The sequence below is a fragment of the Myotis daubentonii genome, chromosome 5 (assembly GCF_963259705.1).
Source record: "Myotis daubentonii chromosome 5, mMyoDau2.1, whole genome shotgun sequence".
NCBI classification, from domain to species: Eukaryota; Metazoa; Chordata; class Mammalia; order Chiroptera; family Vespertilionidae; genus Myotis; species Myotis daubentonii.
The window spans coordinates 23,687,135-23,709,915 of NC_081844.1; the positions used below are offsets into that span (position 1 = coordinate 23,687,135).

The 22,781-nt window shown below is 48.7% G+C and overlaps 2 protein-coding genes across 8 annotated transcripts in view; one reads left to right on the forward strand and one right to left on the reverse strand.

Moving 5' to 3' along the window:
* The window catches only part of RFX1 (regulatory factor X1), a 33,253-nt gene extending 32,581 nt beyond the window's left edge, over positions 1 to 672 (reverse strand). For 3 of the 7 annotated variants that reach the window (XM_059696605.1, XM_059696603.1, XM_059696600.1), the window contains exon 1: positions 329 to 544. The gene's annotated coding sequence lies outside the window, so the exon portion shown is untranslated. Of the gene's footprint in view, positions 1 to 328 lie in introns of all 7 variants that reach the window. The other 4 variants (XM_059696597.1, XM_059696596.1, XM_059696599.1 and 1 more) reach the window with 3 other exon arrangements.
* An 18,687-nt stretch (positions 673 to 19,359) lies between these two features.
* Positions 19,360 to 22,685, forward strand: LOC132234154 (relaxin-3-like). The gene is made up of 2 exons (XM_059695199.1): positions 19,360 to 19,859; positions 21,936 to 22,685. Exons 1-2 carry the CDS (start codon positions 19,670 to 19,672, stop codon positions 22,163 to 22,165), a joined length of 420 nt encoding a protein of 139 aa, XP_059551182.1. The 5' UTR covers positions 19,360 to 19,669; the 3' UTR covers positions 22,166 to 22,685.
* The last annotated feature ends 96 nt before the right edge of the window (positions 22,686 to 22,781 follow it).

Below are 22,781 nucleotides of genomic sequence, written 5' to 3' on the forward strand. Positions count from 1 at the left end.
CCCCGCCTCGCCCCTCCTTAGCTCCTATTGGCCCAACCTCCCGAGACCCGCCCCTCCACACCTCCTAATATATAAAAGCCCCCCGCTGGGGCCCGTCGACCTCCGCTCGCCGTGGGCCAGCGAGCGCCCGCCCCTCGCGGGGGCCGGGCCGCGGGGCCTAGGGCGGGTGGTGTCACCCCAGCTGGGCCCCGGCCCCCCTCCCCCACGGCCCCGACTGTCGCCGCCATTTTGACCGTCCGCCCCTTCCCCCGGGACTATGATTACAGCGACACCCGCCGCTGGAGCCCCGCCGTCCTCCCCGGCCCGCCACCCCGGCCGTCCGGGTTACCTTGGCTTCTCCCCACTTCTGTCCGCAGAAGGGCTTTCCAGAGGTCTCGGAGGCGATGTTGGGAGGGGGACAGAACGTGCCGGGGTCCCCGGGCCGGGTCGGGGATCGGGGTGGGGGTGGGGGTCGGCCGGGCGGTTGTTGTTGTTGACTCGCGTTGCCGGGTTGCTTGGTCGCCACGACTACCGTGGCTATGGCGCCTCCGTTTCCCTCACCGGGGCAACTGTTGCTACCCACCCTACTTACGTCACGGGCAAGGGCGGGGTCCCGGGTGATTGGCGACGCCGGGAGGAGTGATTGGACAGTCCTGGGCCCTGCTGCTAAGCTATTGGTCCTAAAGCACGCTTTTCAACACCCTCTTGACTTTCCGGCGATCTGATTAATCGGCAGGAATGTCCATCAAAGGAAACTGAACCCTCAAAGGCAGCAGAGCCCGTCATTCCCGCAAGGAAGCAGCGGCTAAGAATAAAGGGGTGGGGCCTATGGCTTGCGGCTTTAAAACTGCCCTCTGTTTCGACTAAAAGGACGTCAATCTCCCCTAAAGGTTTGCCGCGCTCTCTAACTGGAGGCCGCGAGCATGCGCAGCACGCAAGGCTAGCTGGGAGTGGTAGTCCGCTCCTGTGTACTAAAAACGTCTTACCAAATACAAGGGTGAGGAAGAAGAGAGCGCTCTCTTCAGACGTCTCCTTTCCCCCGTGGGCCAGTTCATGGCCTCCCGCACTAAAGTCCGGAGCGGAATGCGGTGACGCAGCCCTGCTCGTCTGTGACGCTAGCGGCGGAGGCCGGACTCGGGGTTCGATTACGTCACTGGGGGCTCTTTCCCTCTCCCCCTCGCCCTGTGACTATGAGATAGACTTGGGGAACCGAGGCCAGGTTCAATCCCAGGTCCCAGCGCCCAGCCCGATACCAGCCCGGGAGCGACCCAAACCGTGGCATCTCCGCCCAGACCGGCCAGACGCGTGGCCGCCTTGCCCGCTCCCTCCTCCCAGCCCCTTAAAGGTCACCGAGGCCGTGGCTACCACGGCTATCTCAGCGCCTCGGGAGGCGCGGGCCGCCCTGGGAAAGGTCTCCCGCGGGCGGGGGACTTAATTGGATGTTTCCACGCGGGTGATAAGAAAGGTCAGCTCCCGCCCCTTCTTCACCGGGGCGGGCGGGCGCGGGTTGGGGGAGCTCAGCCGCTTAGCAGAGCTCCTCACCGCCCCGGCGTCGGTGCCGGTTTTCCCCAGGAAAGAGAAGAAAAGACAGAATGGTGAGCCATTTGGGTGCAACAACTCAACCATCACGATAAATATTTTAATACAATATTTTTAAAAGTTCAAAATTAGCCTGGCTGGCATGGTTCAATTTCCGGTTAGGGCACATGCCGGGTTGCGGGTTCGAACCCCAGTATGAGGCGTGCAGGAGGCTGATGGATGATTCTCGTCATCTGTCTCTCTCTCTCTCTCTCTCTCCCCCTCTCTCCCTCTTCCTCTCTGAAATAAAAAATATATATATATTTAAAATAAATATCAAAATTAATGGAAAAAATAAATCCATGATGAACAAAATACAAAAACTTTAAATAAAAACTACTGGGATTAGGGTGAGATGAGTCATGCAAGTGCAGGGTCAGCTCATGTCTTACTTTAAAAATATATATTTTGATCATCTTTTTTGCATTAATCTTGATTTTTGAAAACAATAATTATTGAGGTTTTTGACACCCCATTAAATTTTGTGCCCTAGTCTTTTTTGAGATAAAAGGAGGAGGAAAAAGAAGGCAAAGGCTTAGAGCCCGAGGTCCCAATTCTAGTTCTGTTGTGGGACAAAAAGTGGGTTTTGTTTCCTGGTTCAACCAGTGTTACACTTCCTCCTTGCAAGGCACAGGCTGTGAAGTGAAAGCAGATAAGTACTTGGAGTTCGCATTCTATCAGGGGAGATACAATTATCAGTCAAATTAGTCCATAAAGTTAGTTTATAAAGGCTGCAGGAGGAACATTAGAGGGCGTGCGGGAAGAGAGAGAGGATGCTGTCGCCTGTGTCACCTGAGCAGGGTTGTTAGGTAGTTAGACAGGCTTGGGCAGAGCAAGGGTGATAGGCCAGGTACAGAGGGTCACCAGGGCTGAAAGCCTCAGTGCCTAGCAACCGGCAAAACTGGGAAAACAAGGACCTCCCCACAGGATAACCTTTCCTCCCCTGGTATATCACCCTTCATGCGGGTTTAGGCCCCCTGACCTTTCCTATTGCTGGTCTCGTGGTTTGGACCCTTCCCTGACCTTTCCTCCTCTGGCATGTTGCTAGTCATGAGGATTAGATCCCCTTAGGGGGGGAATGAACAAGGGAGCTGGAAAATAGCCCTTAATCGTTAAGCCCCTAGGACAATGAGGTTGCCACCGGCATCAAATACATCTAGACCTTAGTTTTGTTTCAGCTCCAGGCCCAGAAAAGCAGCAAAACAAGACAAGCCACAAGCGATGCCTTGGCTGACTCAGGACCAGCAGCGTGGACTGATGACCCCCTGCCCTGGGGCCAACCAATCAGTAGAGACCAGGACCCTGAAAGTACACGCCTGGAAAGCTGATGACTCTTCTGTTGGGATCCTCCCCCGAGACCTCCAGATAAACACCCTCAAGATGAGGACCCGGGGCAGTAGGCAACTCTCTATGGAGCACTCCTGTGTCTCCCCCCCCCTCCCCCCAGGCTCCTTTTCCTTGCCTCTCTCTTTCTCCTAAGCTCCAAGGGCCCTTTTGGCTTTGTAACTTGTTCCCCGAGCGCATACAGCTCACTTCTTCACGGCTCACTTGTTCAACATCTGTGACTTGCTAAATAAACTTTTCCTTGTATTTGAATCTTGGCTCTGAGTGCTTTCTTAGCCAGAACTCAAGTACTGAGGTTGCTTGAGCAAACATCTGGCTGAAGCAAAATGAGCAAAGAGGAAAGCCCCAGCAGGTGAGGTCAGAGAGGTAATGTAGCTTAGATGAAACCCTCCCAGTAAGCCTGCACAGGTGAGCAGAGGCTCAGAGGGTGAAGGAGCTCTCCAGAGTCTCAAAGCTGGAGGCACCAGAGCCCAGACAGCCTGTCTCATTTTCTGGGACTTTCCAATGTGCTTTGCTGCCCCCGGTGTGCCCCTCGATGGAAGAGAAGCGGCAGCCCCAGTCTGCCTGGAAATGCCAGCTGAGCCTCAGACCACACAAGTCCCCCCAACAATTAATGAGTCTTCCAGGCGGGAGGTGCCTGGGATCCATCCCAGTTGGCAAAGTAAGTTGTCCAGCCCCTGCAGCTGCTTCTGTGAGAGGCATGGGCTCCCAGGGTCAACCAGGTGGGAGGGGGGGACCTAGAAGCCCTGTTTCCACCTCTCACCAATTTTCCCATCTTCCTGAACTCTATGAACCCCAAGATGGGCACCACCATGCCTGGAAATAATTTCTGCAGTCACAAATGTCCTATAGAATAAAAGCCCAATATGCTAAGTGTCTGACCGTTCGTTCGACCGTTCCACCAGTCACTATGACATGTACTGACCACCAGGGGGCAGACGCTCCCACCAGTAGGTTAGCTTGCTGCTGGGGTCCGGACCGATGGGGCCTGGGCAAGACAGGCTGGACATGCCCTGGAGCCCTCCTGCGGTTCTCCCCAGCCGATTGTGTACCTGTGGGGTCTCTCGGCCTGGCCTGCGGGGATCAGGCCAAAACCAGCTCTCCAACATCCTCCAGGGGTCCCAGGTTGCAAGAGGGCACAGTTCATTATAAGTCTTCATGGCAGGAAAGCCAACTTGGGGCTAGAAATGTTCTATATTTTTATCTGATGACTAGAGGCCTGGTGCACAAAAATTTGTGCACTTGGGGGGGGGGAGGGAGGGTCGCTCAGCCCGGCCTGTGCCCTCTCGCAGTCTGGGACCCCTCGGGAGATAATGACCTGCTGGCTTAGGCCTGCTCCCGGGTGGCAGAGGGCAGGCCCAATCCCTAGGTGCAGCCCCTGGTCGGGCTCAGAGCAGAGCCAATTGGGGAGTTGGGGCGCCGCCCGCTGTCATGCACAGAGCAGGGCGATCTGGAGGTTGTGATGCCACCCTCAGTCACGCTCAGGGTAGGGCCAATTTGGGGGTTGGGGCACCATCCCCTGTCACACTCAAGGCAGGGTCGATGGGGAAGTTGTGGCGCCAGCCCGTCACGCACAGAGCAGGGCCAATCAGGGGGTTGGGGCACTTCCCCCTGTCACTCACAGAGCAGGGCCCATCAGGGGGGTTGGGGCTCTGTACCCTGTCACGCACAGAGCAGGGCCCATCAGGGGGTTGGGGCACTTCCCCCTGTCACTCACAGAGCAGGGCCCATCAGGGGGGTTGGGGCTCTGTACCCTGTCACGCACAGAGCAGGGCCCATCAGGGGGTTGGGGCACCGCACCCTGTCACGCACAGAGCAGGGCCCATCAGGGGGTTGGGGCACCGCACCCTGTCACTCACAGAGCAGGGCCCATCAGGAGGGTTGGGGCTCTGTACCCTGTCATGCACAGAGCAGGGCCCATCAGGGAGTTGGGGCACCGCCCTCTATCACCCACAGAGCAGGGCCCATCAGGGGGTTGGGGCGCCGCCACTCTCACACTCAGGGCAGGGCCGATGGGGAGGTTATGGCTCTACCCCGTCACACACAGAGCAGGGCCTGTGGGGCGGGTAGGGGGCGGGGGTTGGGGCACCGCACCCTGTCACACACAGAGCCACAGGGCAATCAGGGGGTTTGGGCGCTGCCCCCTGTCACGCTGATCCCGGTGCTGGGAGGCATATTACCCTTTTACTATATAGGGTAGAGGCCTGGTGCACGGGTGGGTGCCGGCTGGTTTGCCCTGAAGGGTGTCCTGGATCAGGGTGGGGGTCCCCACTGGGGTGCCTGGCCAGCCTGGGTGAGGGGATGATGGCTGTTTGCAGCTGGTCACACATCCTTCAGGGTGGGGGTCCCCACTGGGATGCCTGGCCAGTCTGGGTGAGGGGCTGAGGGCTGTTTTCAGGCTGGGGGTGACTGAAGCTCCCAACCGCTCCTTTTTTTCTTTTTTTTTTATTTATTCTGGGCCAGCTTTAGCTTTGAGGCTTGGCTCCAGCTCTTAGGCCTCCGCTGCTGAAAGTAGGTTTCTGGCCTTTGCTTACAATGTTGTGATCCTGCTGACTGAAGCCCGGACTAAAGCAGGTTTCTGGGGTTTTGTTTAGCTTCTATATCTGTTACATAGTTGCTTAGAGTTGCAGCTCAGAGGCCTGCAGCAGCAGGCGGGGAACGTTGGAGTCCTCCGTCACTGAAGCAAGCAAGCCTCATGTTAGTTTCAAGCTGCCTGGCTGCCAGCGCCATCTTGGCTGGCAGTTAATTTGCATATTGCCCTGATTAGCCAATGGGAAGGGTAGCAGTCGTACACTAATTACCATGTTTCTCTTTTATTAGCTAGGATAGTTGCATGAATGTACAGATCTAAAAATGTCCTCAGCTTTTCATTAAAGATCTGTGCATTCATTTATTTTAATCCTCACCAGAGGACATGCTTAGAGAAAGGGAGAAAAAGAGAGATAGTAAGAAGCATCCATCGGTTGCCTTCCGGACATGCCCCAACTGGGACTGAACCTGAAACCCAGGTATGTGCCCTTGTCAGGAACTGCACTGTCCTTTCAATGCACAGGACGATGCTCAGCCAACTGAGCCACTCCAGCTGGGCAAGATCTGTGCATGTAAGTATGTTAAACCTCAATTTGAAAATTAAAGACACACACATTTATTGTACCATTGGAAGCGGTTCTCGATCAACTCCTTCTTGGAAACATTGGTAGTTGAAAGTATGAAGTTAAGAAAAAACCCAGGCCCTGACTCGTTTGGCTCAGTGGATAGAGCGTCGGCCTGTGGACTGAAGGGTCCCGGGTTCCATTCCGGTTAAGGGCATGTACCTGGGTTGCAGGCACATCCCCAGTAGGAGGTGTGCAGGAGGCAGCTGATCGATGTTTCTCTCTCATTGATGTTTCTAACTCTATCCCTCTCCGTTCCTCTCTGTAAAAAAATCAATAAAATATATATATTTTTTAAATTACAAACTTTAAAAAAGAAAAACCCAGTGTGACTTCCATGAGGGTGAGAGCTTTGCAGGCATTGCTGTAGGACTGCAGCTGCCCGCCCAGGGCACTGAGGGGCCCGTGGGGGAGAGGGCTCTGAAAAAAGTTTAAAAATAAATAAATAAAAGCAAGGATTCAAGCATGGTCTTCCCTTCCCAGTAGTAGCTGTGTTTCACGGTCACCAAAAAGCCCAAGAAGAATGCCAGCAAAAGAAAATGTAAAAGGAAAGATAGAATTAGAAAAATTATCATTTTGCAAAAGCCCATGAAATCATTGATTGAGACAGTGACCATGATGGGGATTATAAAACCTCATGTGAGGGAATGCTGGGAACAAGGTATGCACAGGGGCCCGGCAGGCGTGGCTCAGTGGTTGAGTGTCGACCTATGAACCTGGAGGTCAGGGTTTGATTCCTGGGTTGTGGGCTCAATCCCCAGTGGGGGGCATGCAGGAGGCAGCCAGTCAATGATTCTCATCATTGAGGTCTCTCTCTCTCTTTTTCTCTGAAATCAATTAAAAATATATTATATATTTTAAAAGATATGGACAGTCTGCCAGAGGGCCCAGTGGGTGTAGGAGAATGCACTTTGCCACGGAGGCCAGAATGTCACCAGCACTCGCTTTGATAAAGCTTGGTATCCAACTAGAGGTATCCAGGGCCTCGTGGGCCTCTTAATGTGACGCAAAAAGCAAGTTCGCAGCTTTCCCTCGGACACATCTTGCCAAAATGTAAAACCTGGCTCTGACCAAGTCTCTCAACCTAACATCCAATTGGCAGGAAGTGGAAGGGGTCAAAAAACAAACAACGCCCCCCCCCCCCCCACAAGTTAAATGACAACATCAGGAAGCAACAGACGAATCCAGAGGATGGGCTGCACTATGGGACAACTGTCCCGGTCCCTCAACAAATCAGTCATGTAACAAAAAAGAGTGGGGACTGTGCTAGGGCGGGTGGCTGCGTTGACATTTGGAGCCAAATCATTTGTTATGGAGGAGGGCTGTCCTGTGCACTGCCAGTGGCACGCCCTCTTGACACGTGGAACCGTTGTCTGCAGACACAGCCAAATGCCTCTGGAAATACTGCCCCAGAGGATGGTGGGGTGACTGACAGAAGGACCTGTGGTCCCCAGGTTGTCCACTATCGGATTCAAGTAAACATTCTCTATTGTTTAAACCAGTTATTAGCTCCCTGTTGAATTGGGAGAACTCTGACTTGGCAGTTGTGTTCCAAGTTTTTATATTCATTGAAAGTTTTGCACACAGATAAGAATGTGTATTGAGGCCCTAGCTGATTTGGCTCAGTGGATAGAGCATTGGCCTGTGGACTAAAGGGTCCTGGGTTCAATTCTAGTCAAGGGCATATGCTCAGGTTGCGGGCTCGATCCCCAGTAGGGAGCGTGTAGGAGGCAGCCGATCAATGATTCTCTCTCATCATTGATGTTTCTATCTCTCTCCCTCTCCCTTCCTCTCTGAAATCAATAAAATATATATATATTTTTTTAAAAAGCTTTTACTGTTGTACTGTTGCGTATGTTAGCTGTGGGCTTATCATATATGGCCTTTATTATGTTGAGGTACGTTCCTTCTATACCCAGTTTGTTGAGTGTTTTTATTATGAAAGAAATGTTGAGAAGAAACCAAGATGGCGGCATAGGTTAACGCCGGAGATTGCTGCCTCAAACAACCAATTCAAGGGTACACCTAAAAGACGGAACGAACATCATTCAGAACCACAGGAAGGCTGGCTGAGTGGAAATTCTACAACTAGGAGGAAAGAGAATATCATACCCAGACTCAGAGGAGGCGCAGTGCTGAAGTGAAATACTCAGGTGAGGAGTGCGTGCGCAGAGCGGGCTGGCGGCGGAGGGCGCGGTTGTTGTTTTCAATCGGGAGGGAGTTTCAGACTCTGAGCTCCAGATCCGGGCGAGTCTCTAGGGACCCAGACTCAAACGGGAGAAGCGGGACTGTCTGACTTTGGTCGGAACTCGAAGGCAGCTTTCTCTCCGAGGTTTGCAGCGGTTGCTGGGACTCTGAGAGGCAGAGCCTCTGCAGACGGGACTGAGAGCAGCCATAACTGCTTGTTCCGCCCGCCCTGTAGATCCCCAGGGACCCGCCCCGCTCAAGCCCTGCACAGAGCCATTTGCCAGATAGCCTCAGGCAAAGGCTAGATTAGCACCTCCCCAGAGGACAGAAGTTTTCCCACTGCAGACACAGCTGACTCTCATAGCCAGTTGGCCTGGAGGTCAAATCCCCCCAGTATTAACTACAACAATCAAGGCTTAACTACAAGACTGTGCACAAAGACCACTAGGGGGTGCACCAAGAAAGCATAAAAAAAATGCGGAGACAAAGAAACAGGACAAAATTGTCAATGGAAGATATAGAGTTCAGAACCACACTTTTAAGGTCTCTCAAGAACTGTCTAGAAGCTGCCGATAAACTTAATGAGATCTACAAGAAATCTAATGAGACCCTTGATGTTATGATAAAGAGCCAACTAGAAATTAAGCATACACTGACTGAAATAAAGAATACTATACAGACTCCCAACAGCAGACCAGAGGAGCGCAAGAATCAAGTCAAAGATTTGAAATGCGAAGAAGCAAAAAACACTCAACTGGAAAAGCAAAATGAAAAAAGAATCCGAAAATACAAAGATAGCGTAAGGAGCCTCTGGGACAGCTTCAAGCGTACCAACATCAGAATTATAGGGGTGCCAGAAGATGAGAGAGAGCAAGATATTGAAAACCTATTTGAAGAAATAATGACAGAAAACTTCCCCCACCTGGTGAAAGAAATAGACTTACAGGTCCAGGAAGCACAGAGAACCCCAAACAAAAGGAATCCAAAGAGGACCACACCAAGACACATCATAATTAAAATGCCAAGAGCAAAAGACAAAGAGAGAATCTATCTTAAAAGCAGCAAGAGAAAGAAACCGAGTTACCTACAAGGGAATACCCATACGACTGTCAGCTGATTTCTCAACAGAAACTTTGCAGGCCAGAAGGGAATGGCAAGAAATATTCAAAGTGATGAATGCCAAGAACCTACAACCAAGATTACTTTATCCAGCAAAGCTATTATTCAGAACTGAAGGTCAGATAAAGAGCTTCACAGATAAGGAAAAGCTAAAGGAGTTCATCACCACCAAACCAGTATTATATGAAATGCTGAAAGGTATCCTTTAAGAAGAGGAAGAAGAAGAAAAAGGTAAAGATACAAATTATGAACAACAAATATGCATCTATCAACAAGTGAATCTAAGAATCAAGTGAACAAATAATCTGGTGATCATAATAGAATCAGGGACATAGAAAGGGAATGGACTGACTATTCTTGGGGGGGAAAGGGGTGTGGGAATTGCGGGAAGAGACTGGACAAAAATCGTGCACCTATGGATGAGGACAGTGGGTGGGGAGTGAGGGCGGAGGGTGGGGCGGGAACTGGGAGGAGGGGAGTTATGGGGGGAAAAAAGAGGAACAAATGTAATAATCTGAACAATAAAGATTTAATTTTAAAAAAAGAAAAAAAAATTTAAAAAAAGAAATGTTGAATTTTGTCAAATGTTTTCTTTTTTTTGCATCTATTGAAATGATCATATAATTTTTATCCTTCATTTTTGCTAATCTGATGTATCACATTGATTTGTGGATGTCAAACCATCCTTGTATCTCTGGGATTAATCCCACTTGATCATGGTGTATGGTCCTTTCAATGTGCTGTTGAATTTGGTTTGCTAATATTTTGTTGTGGATTTTTGCATCCATGTTCATCAGGTATACTGACCTGTAATTTTCCAAGTGGCAAAACTAAAAGTAATGCCCTAGCCAGTTTTCTCAGTGGATAGAGCGCCGGCCTGTGGACTAAAGGGTCCCGGGCTTGATTCTGGTCAAGGGCACATGTCCAAATTGTGGGCTTGATCTCCAGTGGGGGGCGTGCAAGAGGCAGCCAATCAATGATTCTCTCTCATCATTGTTTCTATCTCTCCCCCTCTCCCTTCCTTTCTGAAATCAATAAAAATATATTTAAAAAAACTAAAAGTAACTAAAATAAAATGCAATGAACAATTCAGTTCCTCATTTTCACTGGATACATTTCAAACATTCAACAGCTCCATGTGGCTAATGGCTACCACATTAGAAAGCACAGATAATGGGACATTCCTGCCACCACAGAAAGGTCTATTGGCCAGAGGTGCTCTAAGCACACTAAAAAGACATTTCAGAGACTCAGGGAAATTTGAATATGTGCTTGGTATAAGATGGGACTAAAGAATGAGTGTATGTTTTCTTAGATGTGAAAATAGTTGTGTGATTATGTAGAAAAATGTCCTTATTTTTCAGAGATGCATTCTATAGACATTAGAGATGAAAAGCTATGCCAGTAAGCTTGAAATGTGTGATTAAAAAACCTAGTACAAAAGTGGTCATGCATCAAATCCTCAATAAATGCTCATGGTCATTAATTCAAAAGTTTGGAGAAATGACAAACTAGGAAAAATATTTACAACTCATTTCATAACCAGATGGTAAATCTCCTGAATATATAAAGAACTCCTACAAATCAAGAAGAAAAAGATCAACAATCCAAAAGAATAATTGGCAGGAAAGAACTATAAATAGCTCGTTTTAAAAAATTGATTCCAGAGAGGGGATGGGAGAGGGAGAGAGGGATAGAAACAGCAATGATGATAAAGAACAATTGATTGGCTGTCTCCTGCACACCCCCTACTGGGGATCGAGCTTAAAACACAGGTATGTGCCCTACCAGGAACTGAACCCTGACTTCCTGGTTCATGGGCTGACACTCAATGGCCGGGTCATTGGTTAATTCTTGTATGTGTCCTGAGCAGGAATTGAACCCACAATCTAAACCTTGGCGTATTGGGATGAGGCTTTAACCAATTGAGCTACTCGACTAGGGCCCATAAATCACTCTTAAACACATGGAAATATATTCTGCCTCATTTGTGGCGAGGGAAATGCAAATTTTCTCTACTCTGAAACACCATTTTTCACTTCATGTTGGCCCAAGTCCAAAGGTTGATATACACTCTGTTGGTGAGGCTGTAAAGAAACAAGACCCTTAGCCATTGCTGGAGGGAATATGAATTAACCTAACCCCCAAAGGGATAAATCTGATAATATCTGTAAAAATTATAAATGCACACAGTCTTTGAGCCGGAAGTCTCACTCTGGGGAATTTATCTACAGACACACTTGCATGTGAGTGAAATGACGTTTGTACAAAGTTCTTCACTGTCACGTTAGCCTAAGAACAAACAATATCAGTTTCCGGGAGTAAAATTAACTCTGGGGCATCCACACAGCAGAACATTATGCGGCTGTAGGAAAATAACAAGGTGCCTAAAGGGAGTTCGGTAAGGGGAGATCTCTGGCATTAGTTAGGTGGAAAGAAAAAGGCAGGGTGCAGAAGAATGTGTAAAACATGCTGTCTTGAATTGAAACTCTAACACATACTACAATGTCGATGAACCATGAAGCATTATGCTAAGTGCAAGAAGCTAGACACACAAATATTATATGATTCTACTTATGCAGAGTACCTAAGGAAAGGCAAAGCCTTAGAGACAAAGAGGAGAATAGTGGTTTCCAGAAGCTGGAAGGAGGGAGGAAGGGTAGTTAGTGTTTAAAGGGGACACAGTTTCAGTTTGGGACGATGAAAACGTCCTGGGAATGAATGGTGGGATGGTTGCACAACAATGTGAATGTGCTATTGCCTGTGACATGGGCACTTAATGTGGCTAAACTGGTATAGGTTATGGGATGTCTGTTTTACCATGTACGGTAAATAGGAGCGTGGGCCCTTCCCATGCTCCAGCTCCCCCTCCCATCCCGTCGAGGAGGATGAAGGCCATCAGTAAGGCACTGGGAGACCTTGGGAACCTGGCCAGCTCCTCACTGCACCAGTCCTCCTCCCCTGCATGCCTTGTTTTTTCTCTGTTTTCTGTGCTCCATGAAACTTTGTGTTGGGAAAGGCTGGGTGGTGGTGAAACAATAGCACTGGCGGGCTGTCCCCAGTTTGCCTGTCTGCGGGCTGGGTGGGACTGGTGGTTCAACTTCATCTGTGGCAGTCAGTGTGGCGGTAAACTTCAGCAGTCCGTCACCACCGGTGCGCATGTAACTTCGAATAAACCCATGTCTTTCACAGCCAGCCCTCCAGGTTATTTCTCTGGGAATCCAAGAACAATATGCTGAGGTTTTCTGGGATCTCAGCACTTTGCAGAACATATCACGACAAAAAATTATTTATTTGTTTATTTAAGAGAGAGAAATTGATTTGTTGTTCCACTCATCTATGCATTCATTGGTTACTTCTTGTATGTACCCTGACCAGAGATCGAACCCGCAACCTTGGTGTATTACAGCGGTTCTCAACCTGTGGGTCGCGACCCCTTTGGGGGTCGAACGACCCTTTCACAGGGGTCGCTTAAGACCATCGGAAAGCATATATAATTACATATTGTTTTTGTGATTAATCACTATGCTTTCATTATGTTCAATTTGTAATAATGAAAATAGATCCTGCATATCAGATATTTACATTACGATTCATAACAGTAGCAAAATTACAGTTATGAAGTAGCAACGAAAATAATTTTATGGTTGGGGGTCACCACAACACGAGGAACTGTATTAAAGGGTCGCGGCATTAGGAAGGTTGAGAACCACTGGTGTATTGGGATGACACTCTAACCAAAGGAGCTACCTGGCCAGCCCTTGACCCCTATTTTTTTTAATGCTATCTTTAATGTAAAAGCAGGTGAGGAGGTTGGGAGCTGAGGACATCCTCTATAATAAAAGGGTAATATGCAAATTGACTGAGCAGCGGAATGACCAGATGCTATGATGCGCACTGACCACAGGGGGCAGACACTTAATGCAGGAGCTGCCCCCTGGTGGTCAGTGCGCTTCCACAGTGGGACCACTGCTCAGCCAGAAGCCCTGAGCTCAGCAGCAGTGGCAGGAGCCTCTCCCACCTCCGCGGCAGTGCTAAGGATGTCCAACTGCCGGCTTAGGACCCCTCCCTGCAATGGGCCTACCTAATTGGTCAGTCGTACATCCCCTGAGGGCTCCCGGACTGCGTGTGAGAGGGCACAGGCTAGCCTGAGGGACACCCCCCACCAGTGCATGATTTTTGTGCACTGGGCCTCTAATGTATTCATATTTGTTTGTAAATATACACAGATATTCTGGAAAGATACTCAGGGTTTTGCATGGGGGAGAGGAGACTGAAGAGGGAGATTCTACAGTGTAAGCTTGCTTACACTTTTTGTTTCTTGACATACCTGAAAGTGTGAACTATTCAAAAATAAAATTAGTTAAGAAGTTTGGAGAGCGGGGCTTTATTTGGGTTTGGTAAGATTTGGGTGTGTTTCTATGCTGACCAGAATAACAGTGATAATGATATGGGTAGCCCCTAATATTTCCTAACTCTTATGTATTAGTTTTCTATGGCTGCTGTCACAGATTGCCACAAACTGGGTAGCTTACACAAGCAGGAATGTATTCTTTCATAGTTCTGGAGGACAGAAGTCCTAAATCAAGATGTCAGCGGGGCCGTGTGTCCTTGGAACACATTCGGGGAGGATCCTTCCTTGTCTCTTCCAGCTTCTGGCAGCTGCAGGCATGACTTCGCTTTTTTTTGGCTACTTGACTCCAATTTCTGCCTCTGTCTTCACTTAGCTTTGTCTCTTCTGTCTGCATCTTTATTACTGGATTTAGGGTCCACCCAGACAATCCAGGATGATCTAATCTCAAAGTCATTAATTATATCTGCAAAGACCGTTTGTCCAAATAAAATCACATTCATAGGTCCTGGGGGGTTAGGACATGGGCCTATCCTTCCCCAGGTCACCATCCAACCAACTGCACTTACTGTGTGCTGGGCAAGGTGCTAAGCACTTTACATAATCTCACCAAAGTCCCCAACACCACCCCATGAGGTACATATGCTAATAATCTCCATCTACCCAATGAACTCAGAGAGGTGCAGCATCTTGCTCAAGGTCACACAGGATAGGATTCAAACCCTGCTGTGTTGGGCACAAAACTTTGATTCTGTATGAGGCACAAAAGAGGTTCCTGGTTCTGGGCCAAAGTCAGACAGTCAGGCGGCAAAATTTCCTGGCACGTCTGTTCTTCGCCAGCCGCTGGGCCAGGCACTGGGGGTGTGGAGGAAAGGAAAGAAGAGTGCATGCCTGGAGAGTTGCTGGGAGAAGTGGCAGAGGGCAGAGCGTATTATTCATCAGACCTTTCCAACAGTACAATCAGATACGACTCCTGCCTTCTGAAGCCATGCCCTTGGCCAGAGACATCCACAAGGGCCACCAAGGCCAGGAGTTTGTCATGAAGAAAAGGACAAAGGAATAAAGTGCAAACCCAGAGGGAATGTGTCAAGAACAGATAACATTTAACCAGCACTTACTTCGTGCCACAGATGGTTTTATGAATTTGACAAACTCATTGACTCCTCCCTGCTTTATAAGTGAGGCAAACCAAGGCACAAGAGGTTGAGTTGCCCAAGGTCACACAGCAGGAAATAGAGACGGGATTCAAACTCAACTCTGCCCATCATCATCATTGGTTTTTAAATATTGAGGAGAGATTTATATAACTAAAGTTAACCAGGTTAAAATTCACAATTCACAATGCTATACAACCATCACCTCTGTTTAGTTCCAAAACATTTTCATCAAAAGGATACTCAGTGGCAATTCCTCCCTCCTCCCAAACTTGGCAACCACTGGTCTTTCTGTCTTTGTGGATTTGCCTATTCTGGACATTTCATATCAATGCAAGCATACAATATGTGACCTTTTGTGTCTGGCTTCTCTCACTCAGCATCATGTTTTTTGAGATGCATCCTTATAGTAGCATGTATCAGAACCTCTTTCCTTTTTATGGCTGAGTAATAGTCCATTGTATGGATGTGTTCAAATGGGAAAAAAGGCCTTTCTTTTTCTTTGCTGTAGCCTTCCACAATTTATGAGAAGCACCTGGTAATTAAACCCCAAGATGGTTAGCTTCTCCGGTTGAAACAGCCCCTCTGTTCAAACTGCAAGACAAAATAAGTTACTGTCAAGGCTACATTCTTCCAATACCTCCTCCCTGCTGGTTTACAACCCAGGCATAATTAGTAGAAAGTTCCCTTCCCTGCTCCTCCTTAAACAAGCCTCTTTTGAACTCTTCATAACTTTTTCTCTAAGAATGTTTTACAGGCTTTGGAAAAATACTGACAAGACACCTGCCTAGGACATCTGCCTGGATTGTCTCCTGAAGAACTAACTCACTTTTCAACGACAGCTCCACTGATGTCTGCCCAACTCCAGCCTAAAAACACCCCTCCCTTCCTTGTCACCTAGCCATAGCAGGAAGGCTTTAAAGGCTGGAGAAGTTGTCTGTTCTTTGTCTTTTGTATTAATTAGCAATGCACTGGCCCTTTCCCTTCAGGGAAAGTAAAATAAAGTCTTCTATCTATCTATCTATCTATCTATCTATCTATCTATCTATCTATCTATCTCCTCTCAGTCGTGAATTCTTTCACAGCCCACATCACTAGCCCAAAATTCTAACAGGATGGAACATTTTATTTCATCTGGTGATGGACATTTGGGTTGTTTCTGCTTTTTGGTTGTTTTGAATACTTCCACTCTGAATGTGTGCACCAGCAATGCACATGCAATGTTTAAAATAGTTCATTTTATTTTATATGAATTTTACATATATATATATTTAGAAAAGAGCCCTGGTCAGGTGGCTTGGTTGGTTGGAGCATTATCCCATGCATCAAAAACTTGTGGGTTTGATTCCCGGTCAGGGCACATACCTGGGTTTCGGGTTCTATCCCCAGTCGGGGCACATGCAGGAGGCAACCAATCAATATTTCTCACATCCATGTTTCTCTCTCTCTTCCTTCCTCTCTCTAAAATCAATAAACATATCCTTGGGTGAGGATTTTTTAAAAAATGCTATCCGCTGAGAGGGCTTAGAAGCAATGCCCCCAGCAGCAATGAGCACACCCAGCACCCAGACCTTGGTTTCCCAATGCCCTTCTGCAGAAAAGGGAACCCAGGCTCCTTGGTTGATTCTAGAACTGGGGTGGCGAAAACACAAGATGATTCTGGAATATTTTGTGGTGTAGAAAGTAAGAAACAAAAACAAACAAACAACTGAGTCGTCTCAAAAGAATAGTGCCTGAAATAAAATGCTTACAGCAGGGCCAACTGAAAGAGCTCCCAGTAGGCAAAGCTGGAACAATTTGTGCAACAAAATAAATAACAATAGTATAGATTATAACTCAAAGACTAAAATAACTGTTCAAAGTCCTACCTGTTTTGGCTCAGTGGATTGATCGTTGGCCTGTGGACTGAATGGTCCCAGATTTGATTCCGGTCAACGGCACATGCCCTGGTTGCAGTCTTGATCCCTGGTAGGGGCGTTCAGGAGGCAGCCAATCAATGATTCTCTTTCATCATTGATGTTTCTATCTCTCTCTCCCTCTCCCTTCCTCTCTGAAACCAATAAAATAACCGTTAATGAATCCATATGGGTATAAAGAAACAATTGAATAAACAAATCAATGGAGACAGAACAACTCTTCCTTACAGAAGAATTTCAAATTTATAATAATAAAAGGGTAATATGCTAATTAGACCAGATAGCCGAATGACCTTCTGGATGTCATTCTGTATGTCCTTCGAATGAAGCCACAGCAGCTTGGGCCGAGGCAGAGGTAGTTAGGGATGATCAGACAGGAAGGTGAGCAGTTAGGGGTGATCAGGCAGGCAGGCAAGTGGTAGGGGCGATCAGGCAGGGAGGCGGAGTGGTTAGGGGATCCCTGAGGATTGGGCCTAAACCAGCAGTTGGACATCCCCTGAGCAGTCCCAGAATCTGAGAGGGTGCAGGCCAGGCTGAGGGACACCCCCCCCCCCCTTCCCCGCTGCCTGTGCACGAATTTCGTGCACTGGGACGCTGGTAATACATAATAGTAAATGTAGAAGGAATGAGATAAATGAAAAATTACTATTAAGCAAACATCACAGTAATAATTTCCATACACACACCATCCACCAATGAAGAGAAAAGCAATGGGTAAACTTTAATGGGAAATAGGGTCTCTGCAAGGCCTCAACGTATCTCAGCCAAAGGATTTATCCATTTTTGGTATTTTTATGATAGTTTTAACATAGGCCCACCAATTCCTCCACCCGTTGCCCTGTTCTGGGTGGAAGCTGAGAATGTTTTGTTTCTGGACTTGAGTGGTGCTTACAGAAATGTGTTCCATTTGTGAAAATTCTTCCAAGTGTCCACTTATAATATGTGCACTTTTCTGTATGTGCAATGAAAAGTTAAATTTACTCAAGTGCAAAAAGAAAAAGAAAAAAAAGGAAAGGAGAGAGACAGACTCGGCTGTCTTTGGAGAGGCACCTGTTGGTGTTAAAACTGAATGAAAGCCCTAACCGGTTTGGCTCAGTGGATAGAGTGTTGGCCTGCAGACTGAAGGGACCCAGGTTCGATTCCGGTCAAGGGCGTGTAACTTGGTTGCTGGCACATCCCCAGTAGGGGGTGTGCAGAAGGCAGCTGATCTATGTTTCTCTCTCATCGATGTTTCTAACTCTCTAACCCTCTCCCTTCCTCTCTGTAAAAAATCAATAAAGTCAGGATGGCAGTGAGCTCTGAGGGAAGCAAGGGATTGTGATCAAGGAGGATGTGGGGTGAGAGGTGCACATCTGTGATGCTGGCACCATCCTATTTCCTGATCTGAGTGACGATGACACATGTCTGAGCTGTGTCTCTCAGTGGTATCCAGGGGCCAGCTGCACTGATTTGTGAGGACGGATTTCCACTTTCCAGGAACTGGGGGGCATCACAGTGACATCACATTGGTAGCTTGAAATTGGCCAGAAACAGACCACTGCTACAAACAATTTTTGTTTTGGAGAGCCCATTGTTAAACATTTCCCAGCACATCACAGCTCCTCTACGTATATGGTATTAATTAAGCATTTTAATTACTATTGTTCACTGTTTTTAATTATGAAAAATATATATAGAATATCAATTTTACCATCTCAACCATTTTTCTGTGCTCAGTTCAGTGTCATTAATATTATTCACATTATTGTGCAACCATCACCACCATCCTTCTCCAGAACTCTTTTCATAGTGCAAAACTGAAAGTCTATTCCCACATATATTTTTTTAATCCTTAAAAATGCTCCCTTGGCCCTGGCTGGTGTTGCTCAGTGGATAGAGCTTTGGCCTGTGGACTGAAGAGTCCTGGGTTCCATTCCAGTCAAGAGCACATACCTGAGTTGTGGGCTTGATCCTCAGTAGGAGGCGTGCAGGAGGCAGCCAATCAGTGGTTCTCTCTCATCACTGATGTTTCTATCTCTCTCTCCCTTTCCCTTCCTCTCTGAAATCAATTTAAAAAATATTTTTTAAAAAATATTCCCTTGGAGAGCATGGATTCTAGAGCCAGATGTCTCTCTTTCCATTTCCACCCCACCCCCACTTATGAGATGATTTGGGGCATCTTATGTCACCACTCTGTGCCTCGGTTTCCTCGTCTGTATGTGGGGATGATCTTAGTCCTGCTTTAGGCCAGTGGCTCTCAAAGTGGTTTCTGGACCAGCAGCATTGGCATGGCCTGGACGTCTGTTGCACGTGTAGATTCTGAGATGCTCTGCATGTGGGCCCAGCGATCTGGGTCTTAACAAGCCCTTAGGAGGTTCTGAGGCTTGCTCATATTTGGAACCATTATCCTAGGCGGTCAGGAGAATGAAACAGATCACACAAATATAAAATCTTTGCAGCAGTGCTTAGTCCCAAGCCCAAGCTGTGTAAGGGCTCACTGTCCTTGTTGTTGTTATTATAGAGGAGGGCCAGGACCCCAGCCCCCTGAGGGGAGGGGTGTGGCCGCACCCTCTTTCCTGGTCTGGTGAGGGTCTAGGTTCCTGGTCTCTGCTGAATGGAGGGCGGCCTTCTTGCCTCTCTCTGTTAAAGATGACACTGAGCGGAACTGCGTCTCCCCATCCCTGGCGAAAGGTTATCGCTTACTTAGTCCGGGAAACGGGAAAGGTCGGGGTGTGCGGGCCATGCCCGCCTCGCCTCTGCTGGAAGAGATAAAGGAGGTCACCTGGTTCCTCCACAACAGGATGGGGGGGCTGGGTGTATAAATGGGGGGCCAGGAAGCAGCAGAGGCACTGACCACTGGGAACCTGCCTTGCTGTGCCCACTCTCGCATCCCAGGCCTCCCTGTCCAGCATGGCCAAGCACCCACTGCTGCTGCTGCTGGCCGTGTGGGTGCTGGCCGGGGGGCTGTGGCTGGAAGCTGAAGCCCGGGGAGCACCCTATGGGGTGAAGCTTTGCGGCCGGGAATTCATCCGAGCAGTCATCTTCACCTGCGGAGGCTCCCGATGGAGGCGGTCGGACAACCTGGCCCAGGAAGCAATGGGTGAGGCAGGGAGGTGGTGGAAGGGAGGAAAGGGGGATACGGGACATGGGACGGGCCTAGAGACAGGGACAAAGATGAGACCAGGGGCCAGGGCAGGGGAGTCCCTGCTCACAACTTGCAGCTGAGGAGGCTGGCCCATCCTTGAGGCTGAGCCATTTAGGAAAACTCAAAGCTGGGATGGGGGTGGAGCCATCTCCCCTGGCTCAGGGTCCAAGGACAGAATGCTATTTCTGGGGCACCTGCTATGTGCCCAGCCTTGCGCTGAGCAAGGCCGCTGCTTACAGGAAGGACTCCGGGGGGCACCATTCGGAAGCTGACACTGAAGTACTTTCCAACCCCTTGGAGAAGGTGGTGTGAGGGGTGTGGGGTGTCCAAGGCTAGATTTTGCCACCTAGTGGGTGACGCTCACAGCAGGTTGCTTTTCCTCTCTGATCCTCTTTATCTGCAAATGGAAGGCAGCCCCTGCATCTCACAAGTTTGCTCAGTGGCAAAATTGAGTCATAACAGGTAAGGACACAGTCCAAGGAAGGCAGGAGGCCAGATTGGGCTCAGTCGGAGGGTAGGGGTCCAGGTTCCTGGAGGGCAGGGGCCTGGCAGAAAAATAGATGTTGGTCATGATGATGATGATGATGGTGGTGGTGGTGATGATGTAAGTGTGGACCTAGAAGACATGCCCTCTCGGCTCAAACAGCCGCTCTACAATTCCGTAGCTGTGTGTTCTTGTGCAGTTGCTCCACCAAATCGGCCTCAGTGGTGTTCCCTGGGAAATGAGGTCATAATAACAGCACTCACTTCATGGCGGTGTCATTGAGAGAAACAAAGCAGTTTATCCACTAAAGCCCTTAAAACAATGTCTGGCACACAGTCAGTCCTCCATAAATGCTCATGGCTATTTTGAGTGCTTATCATGTGACAGACACAGTTCTAAGTGTTGTGTGTGTGTGTGTGTGTGTGTGTGTGTGTGTGTGTGTGTTTTAACATATTTTATTGCCGAAACCGGTTTGGCTCAGTGGATAGAGCTTCAGCCTGCAGACTGAAGGGTCCCGGGTTCGATTCCCGTCAGGGGCCTGTGCCTTGGTTGCAGACACATCCCCAGTAGGAGATGTGCGGGAGGCAGCTGATCAATGTTTCTCTCTCTCATCGATGTTTCTAACTCTGTATCTCTCTCCCTTCCTCTCTGTAAAAAATCAATAAAATATATTTAAAAATATATATATATATATTATTGATTTTTCACAGAGAGGAAGGGAGAGATAGAAGGTTAGAAACATCAATGAGAGAGAAACATCAATCAGCTGCCTCCCGCACATCTCCCACTGGGGATGTGCCCGCAACCAAGGCACATGCCCCTGACCGGAATCGAACCCGGGACCCCTCAGTCTGCAGGCCGACGCTCTATCCACTGAGCCAAACAGGCTTCGGCAAAGTGTTATATTTTTAATGGGTAGTAATTAACTCAACCACTCTTTATGAAACACTAAATTCTTTTTTTTTAGTATGTTTTTATTGATTTCAGAGAAGAAGGGAGAGGGAAAGAGAGATAGAAATATCAATGATGATGACAGAGAATCATTAATTGACTGCCTCCTGTACACCCCTACTGGGGATTGAGCACGAAACCTTGGCATGTGCCCTTGACAGGAATCAAACATGGGATCCTTCAGTCCGCAGGCTGAGGCTCTATGCATTGAGCCAAACTGGCCAGGGCAAAACCCTAAATTCTTAGGAGTTATTATGTTCCTCACTTTGCAGAAAAGGACACTAAGAATCAAAGAAGTAAATTCACTTGTTCAGGATTATAACTTTGAGACACTGGTTTGAAGCTTAATCAGTCTGACTCCCAAACCCATGTTCTTAACCACCAGGTCCTCCATACACAAAGAGTAAGGGAAAAGAAAGGACAGGAAGGTCAAGCTCAGCGAGGTTGAATATTAAACCTAGGCCTGAGTGGAATCAAAACCTTTAACCATGAGACCATGTCACAAAATTGGAAAAGCAGCTGGACCAAGCAGGAGCCAGGACTCTGAGTGTGACAGAAGCTGGGCCCCAAGCATGAACTCTTCTCATCTTTCGCAGGGGATGCCTTCCCAGACACTGACCCCTATGCAGACAGCCAGCTGGGAGAGGCGGTAGGCTCCAGTGACTGGCTGGTCCTGACCAAGTCCCCCCAGCCTTTCTATGGCGGCCAGCCCAGCTGGCAGGGGACCCCTGGATCTCTGCGTGGCAGCCGAGATGTCCTGGCTAGTCTCTCCAGCAACTGTTGCAAGTGGGGTTGCAGCAAGAGTGAAATCAGCAGACTCTGCTAGACCTGGGCACTGGGCAGCCGGGGGTACCGGGACCAATGCTGAATACCTGTCTCTGGCCCCTCATACATTCATTCATCAGCAAGTCGTCGACGTCAGGCACTATGGACTCCAATGCAATTCCCTCAGATAACTGACCTCAACCAGCCTCTCCTAACCCTGAGCAAGCTGTATCCCTACTTGGCCAAATGGTTGCCGCTGATGCTGACTCCTGCCCTCTCCCCGGCCCATATCATGCCTGTGTCTGGATGGTACCCTCCCCTGTGCCATGGAGCCCCTATCTACCCAACTGGCCACACTGAAGAAGCCTTTGCCAAAACTGTGACTCTCCTGCCCCAACTGTGGCCCCTGTCCCCCAGCCAGCCCAAATGCTGCCCTTGGCCTAGCCCAGCCCTTGCCCACTCCCTTCCCCTGCTTTCTAGCTGCTCTCCCTTCCAGCCACCTGCTGGGGTCCCAAGGCCGTGGGCCCCAGGGTTGGTGTTGAGACCCCTTGGTTCCCTTCATATTCTGGGGTGGGAGGCCAGGAAGGGGGCAGATCAGAACCTTCTCCAACCGCAATAATAAAAGTTGCAAAGGTCTCTGCAGCGTGTGTGTTGTTATTGGGGGCGGGGAAGGAGGC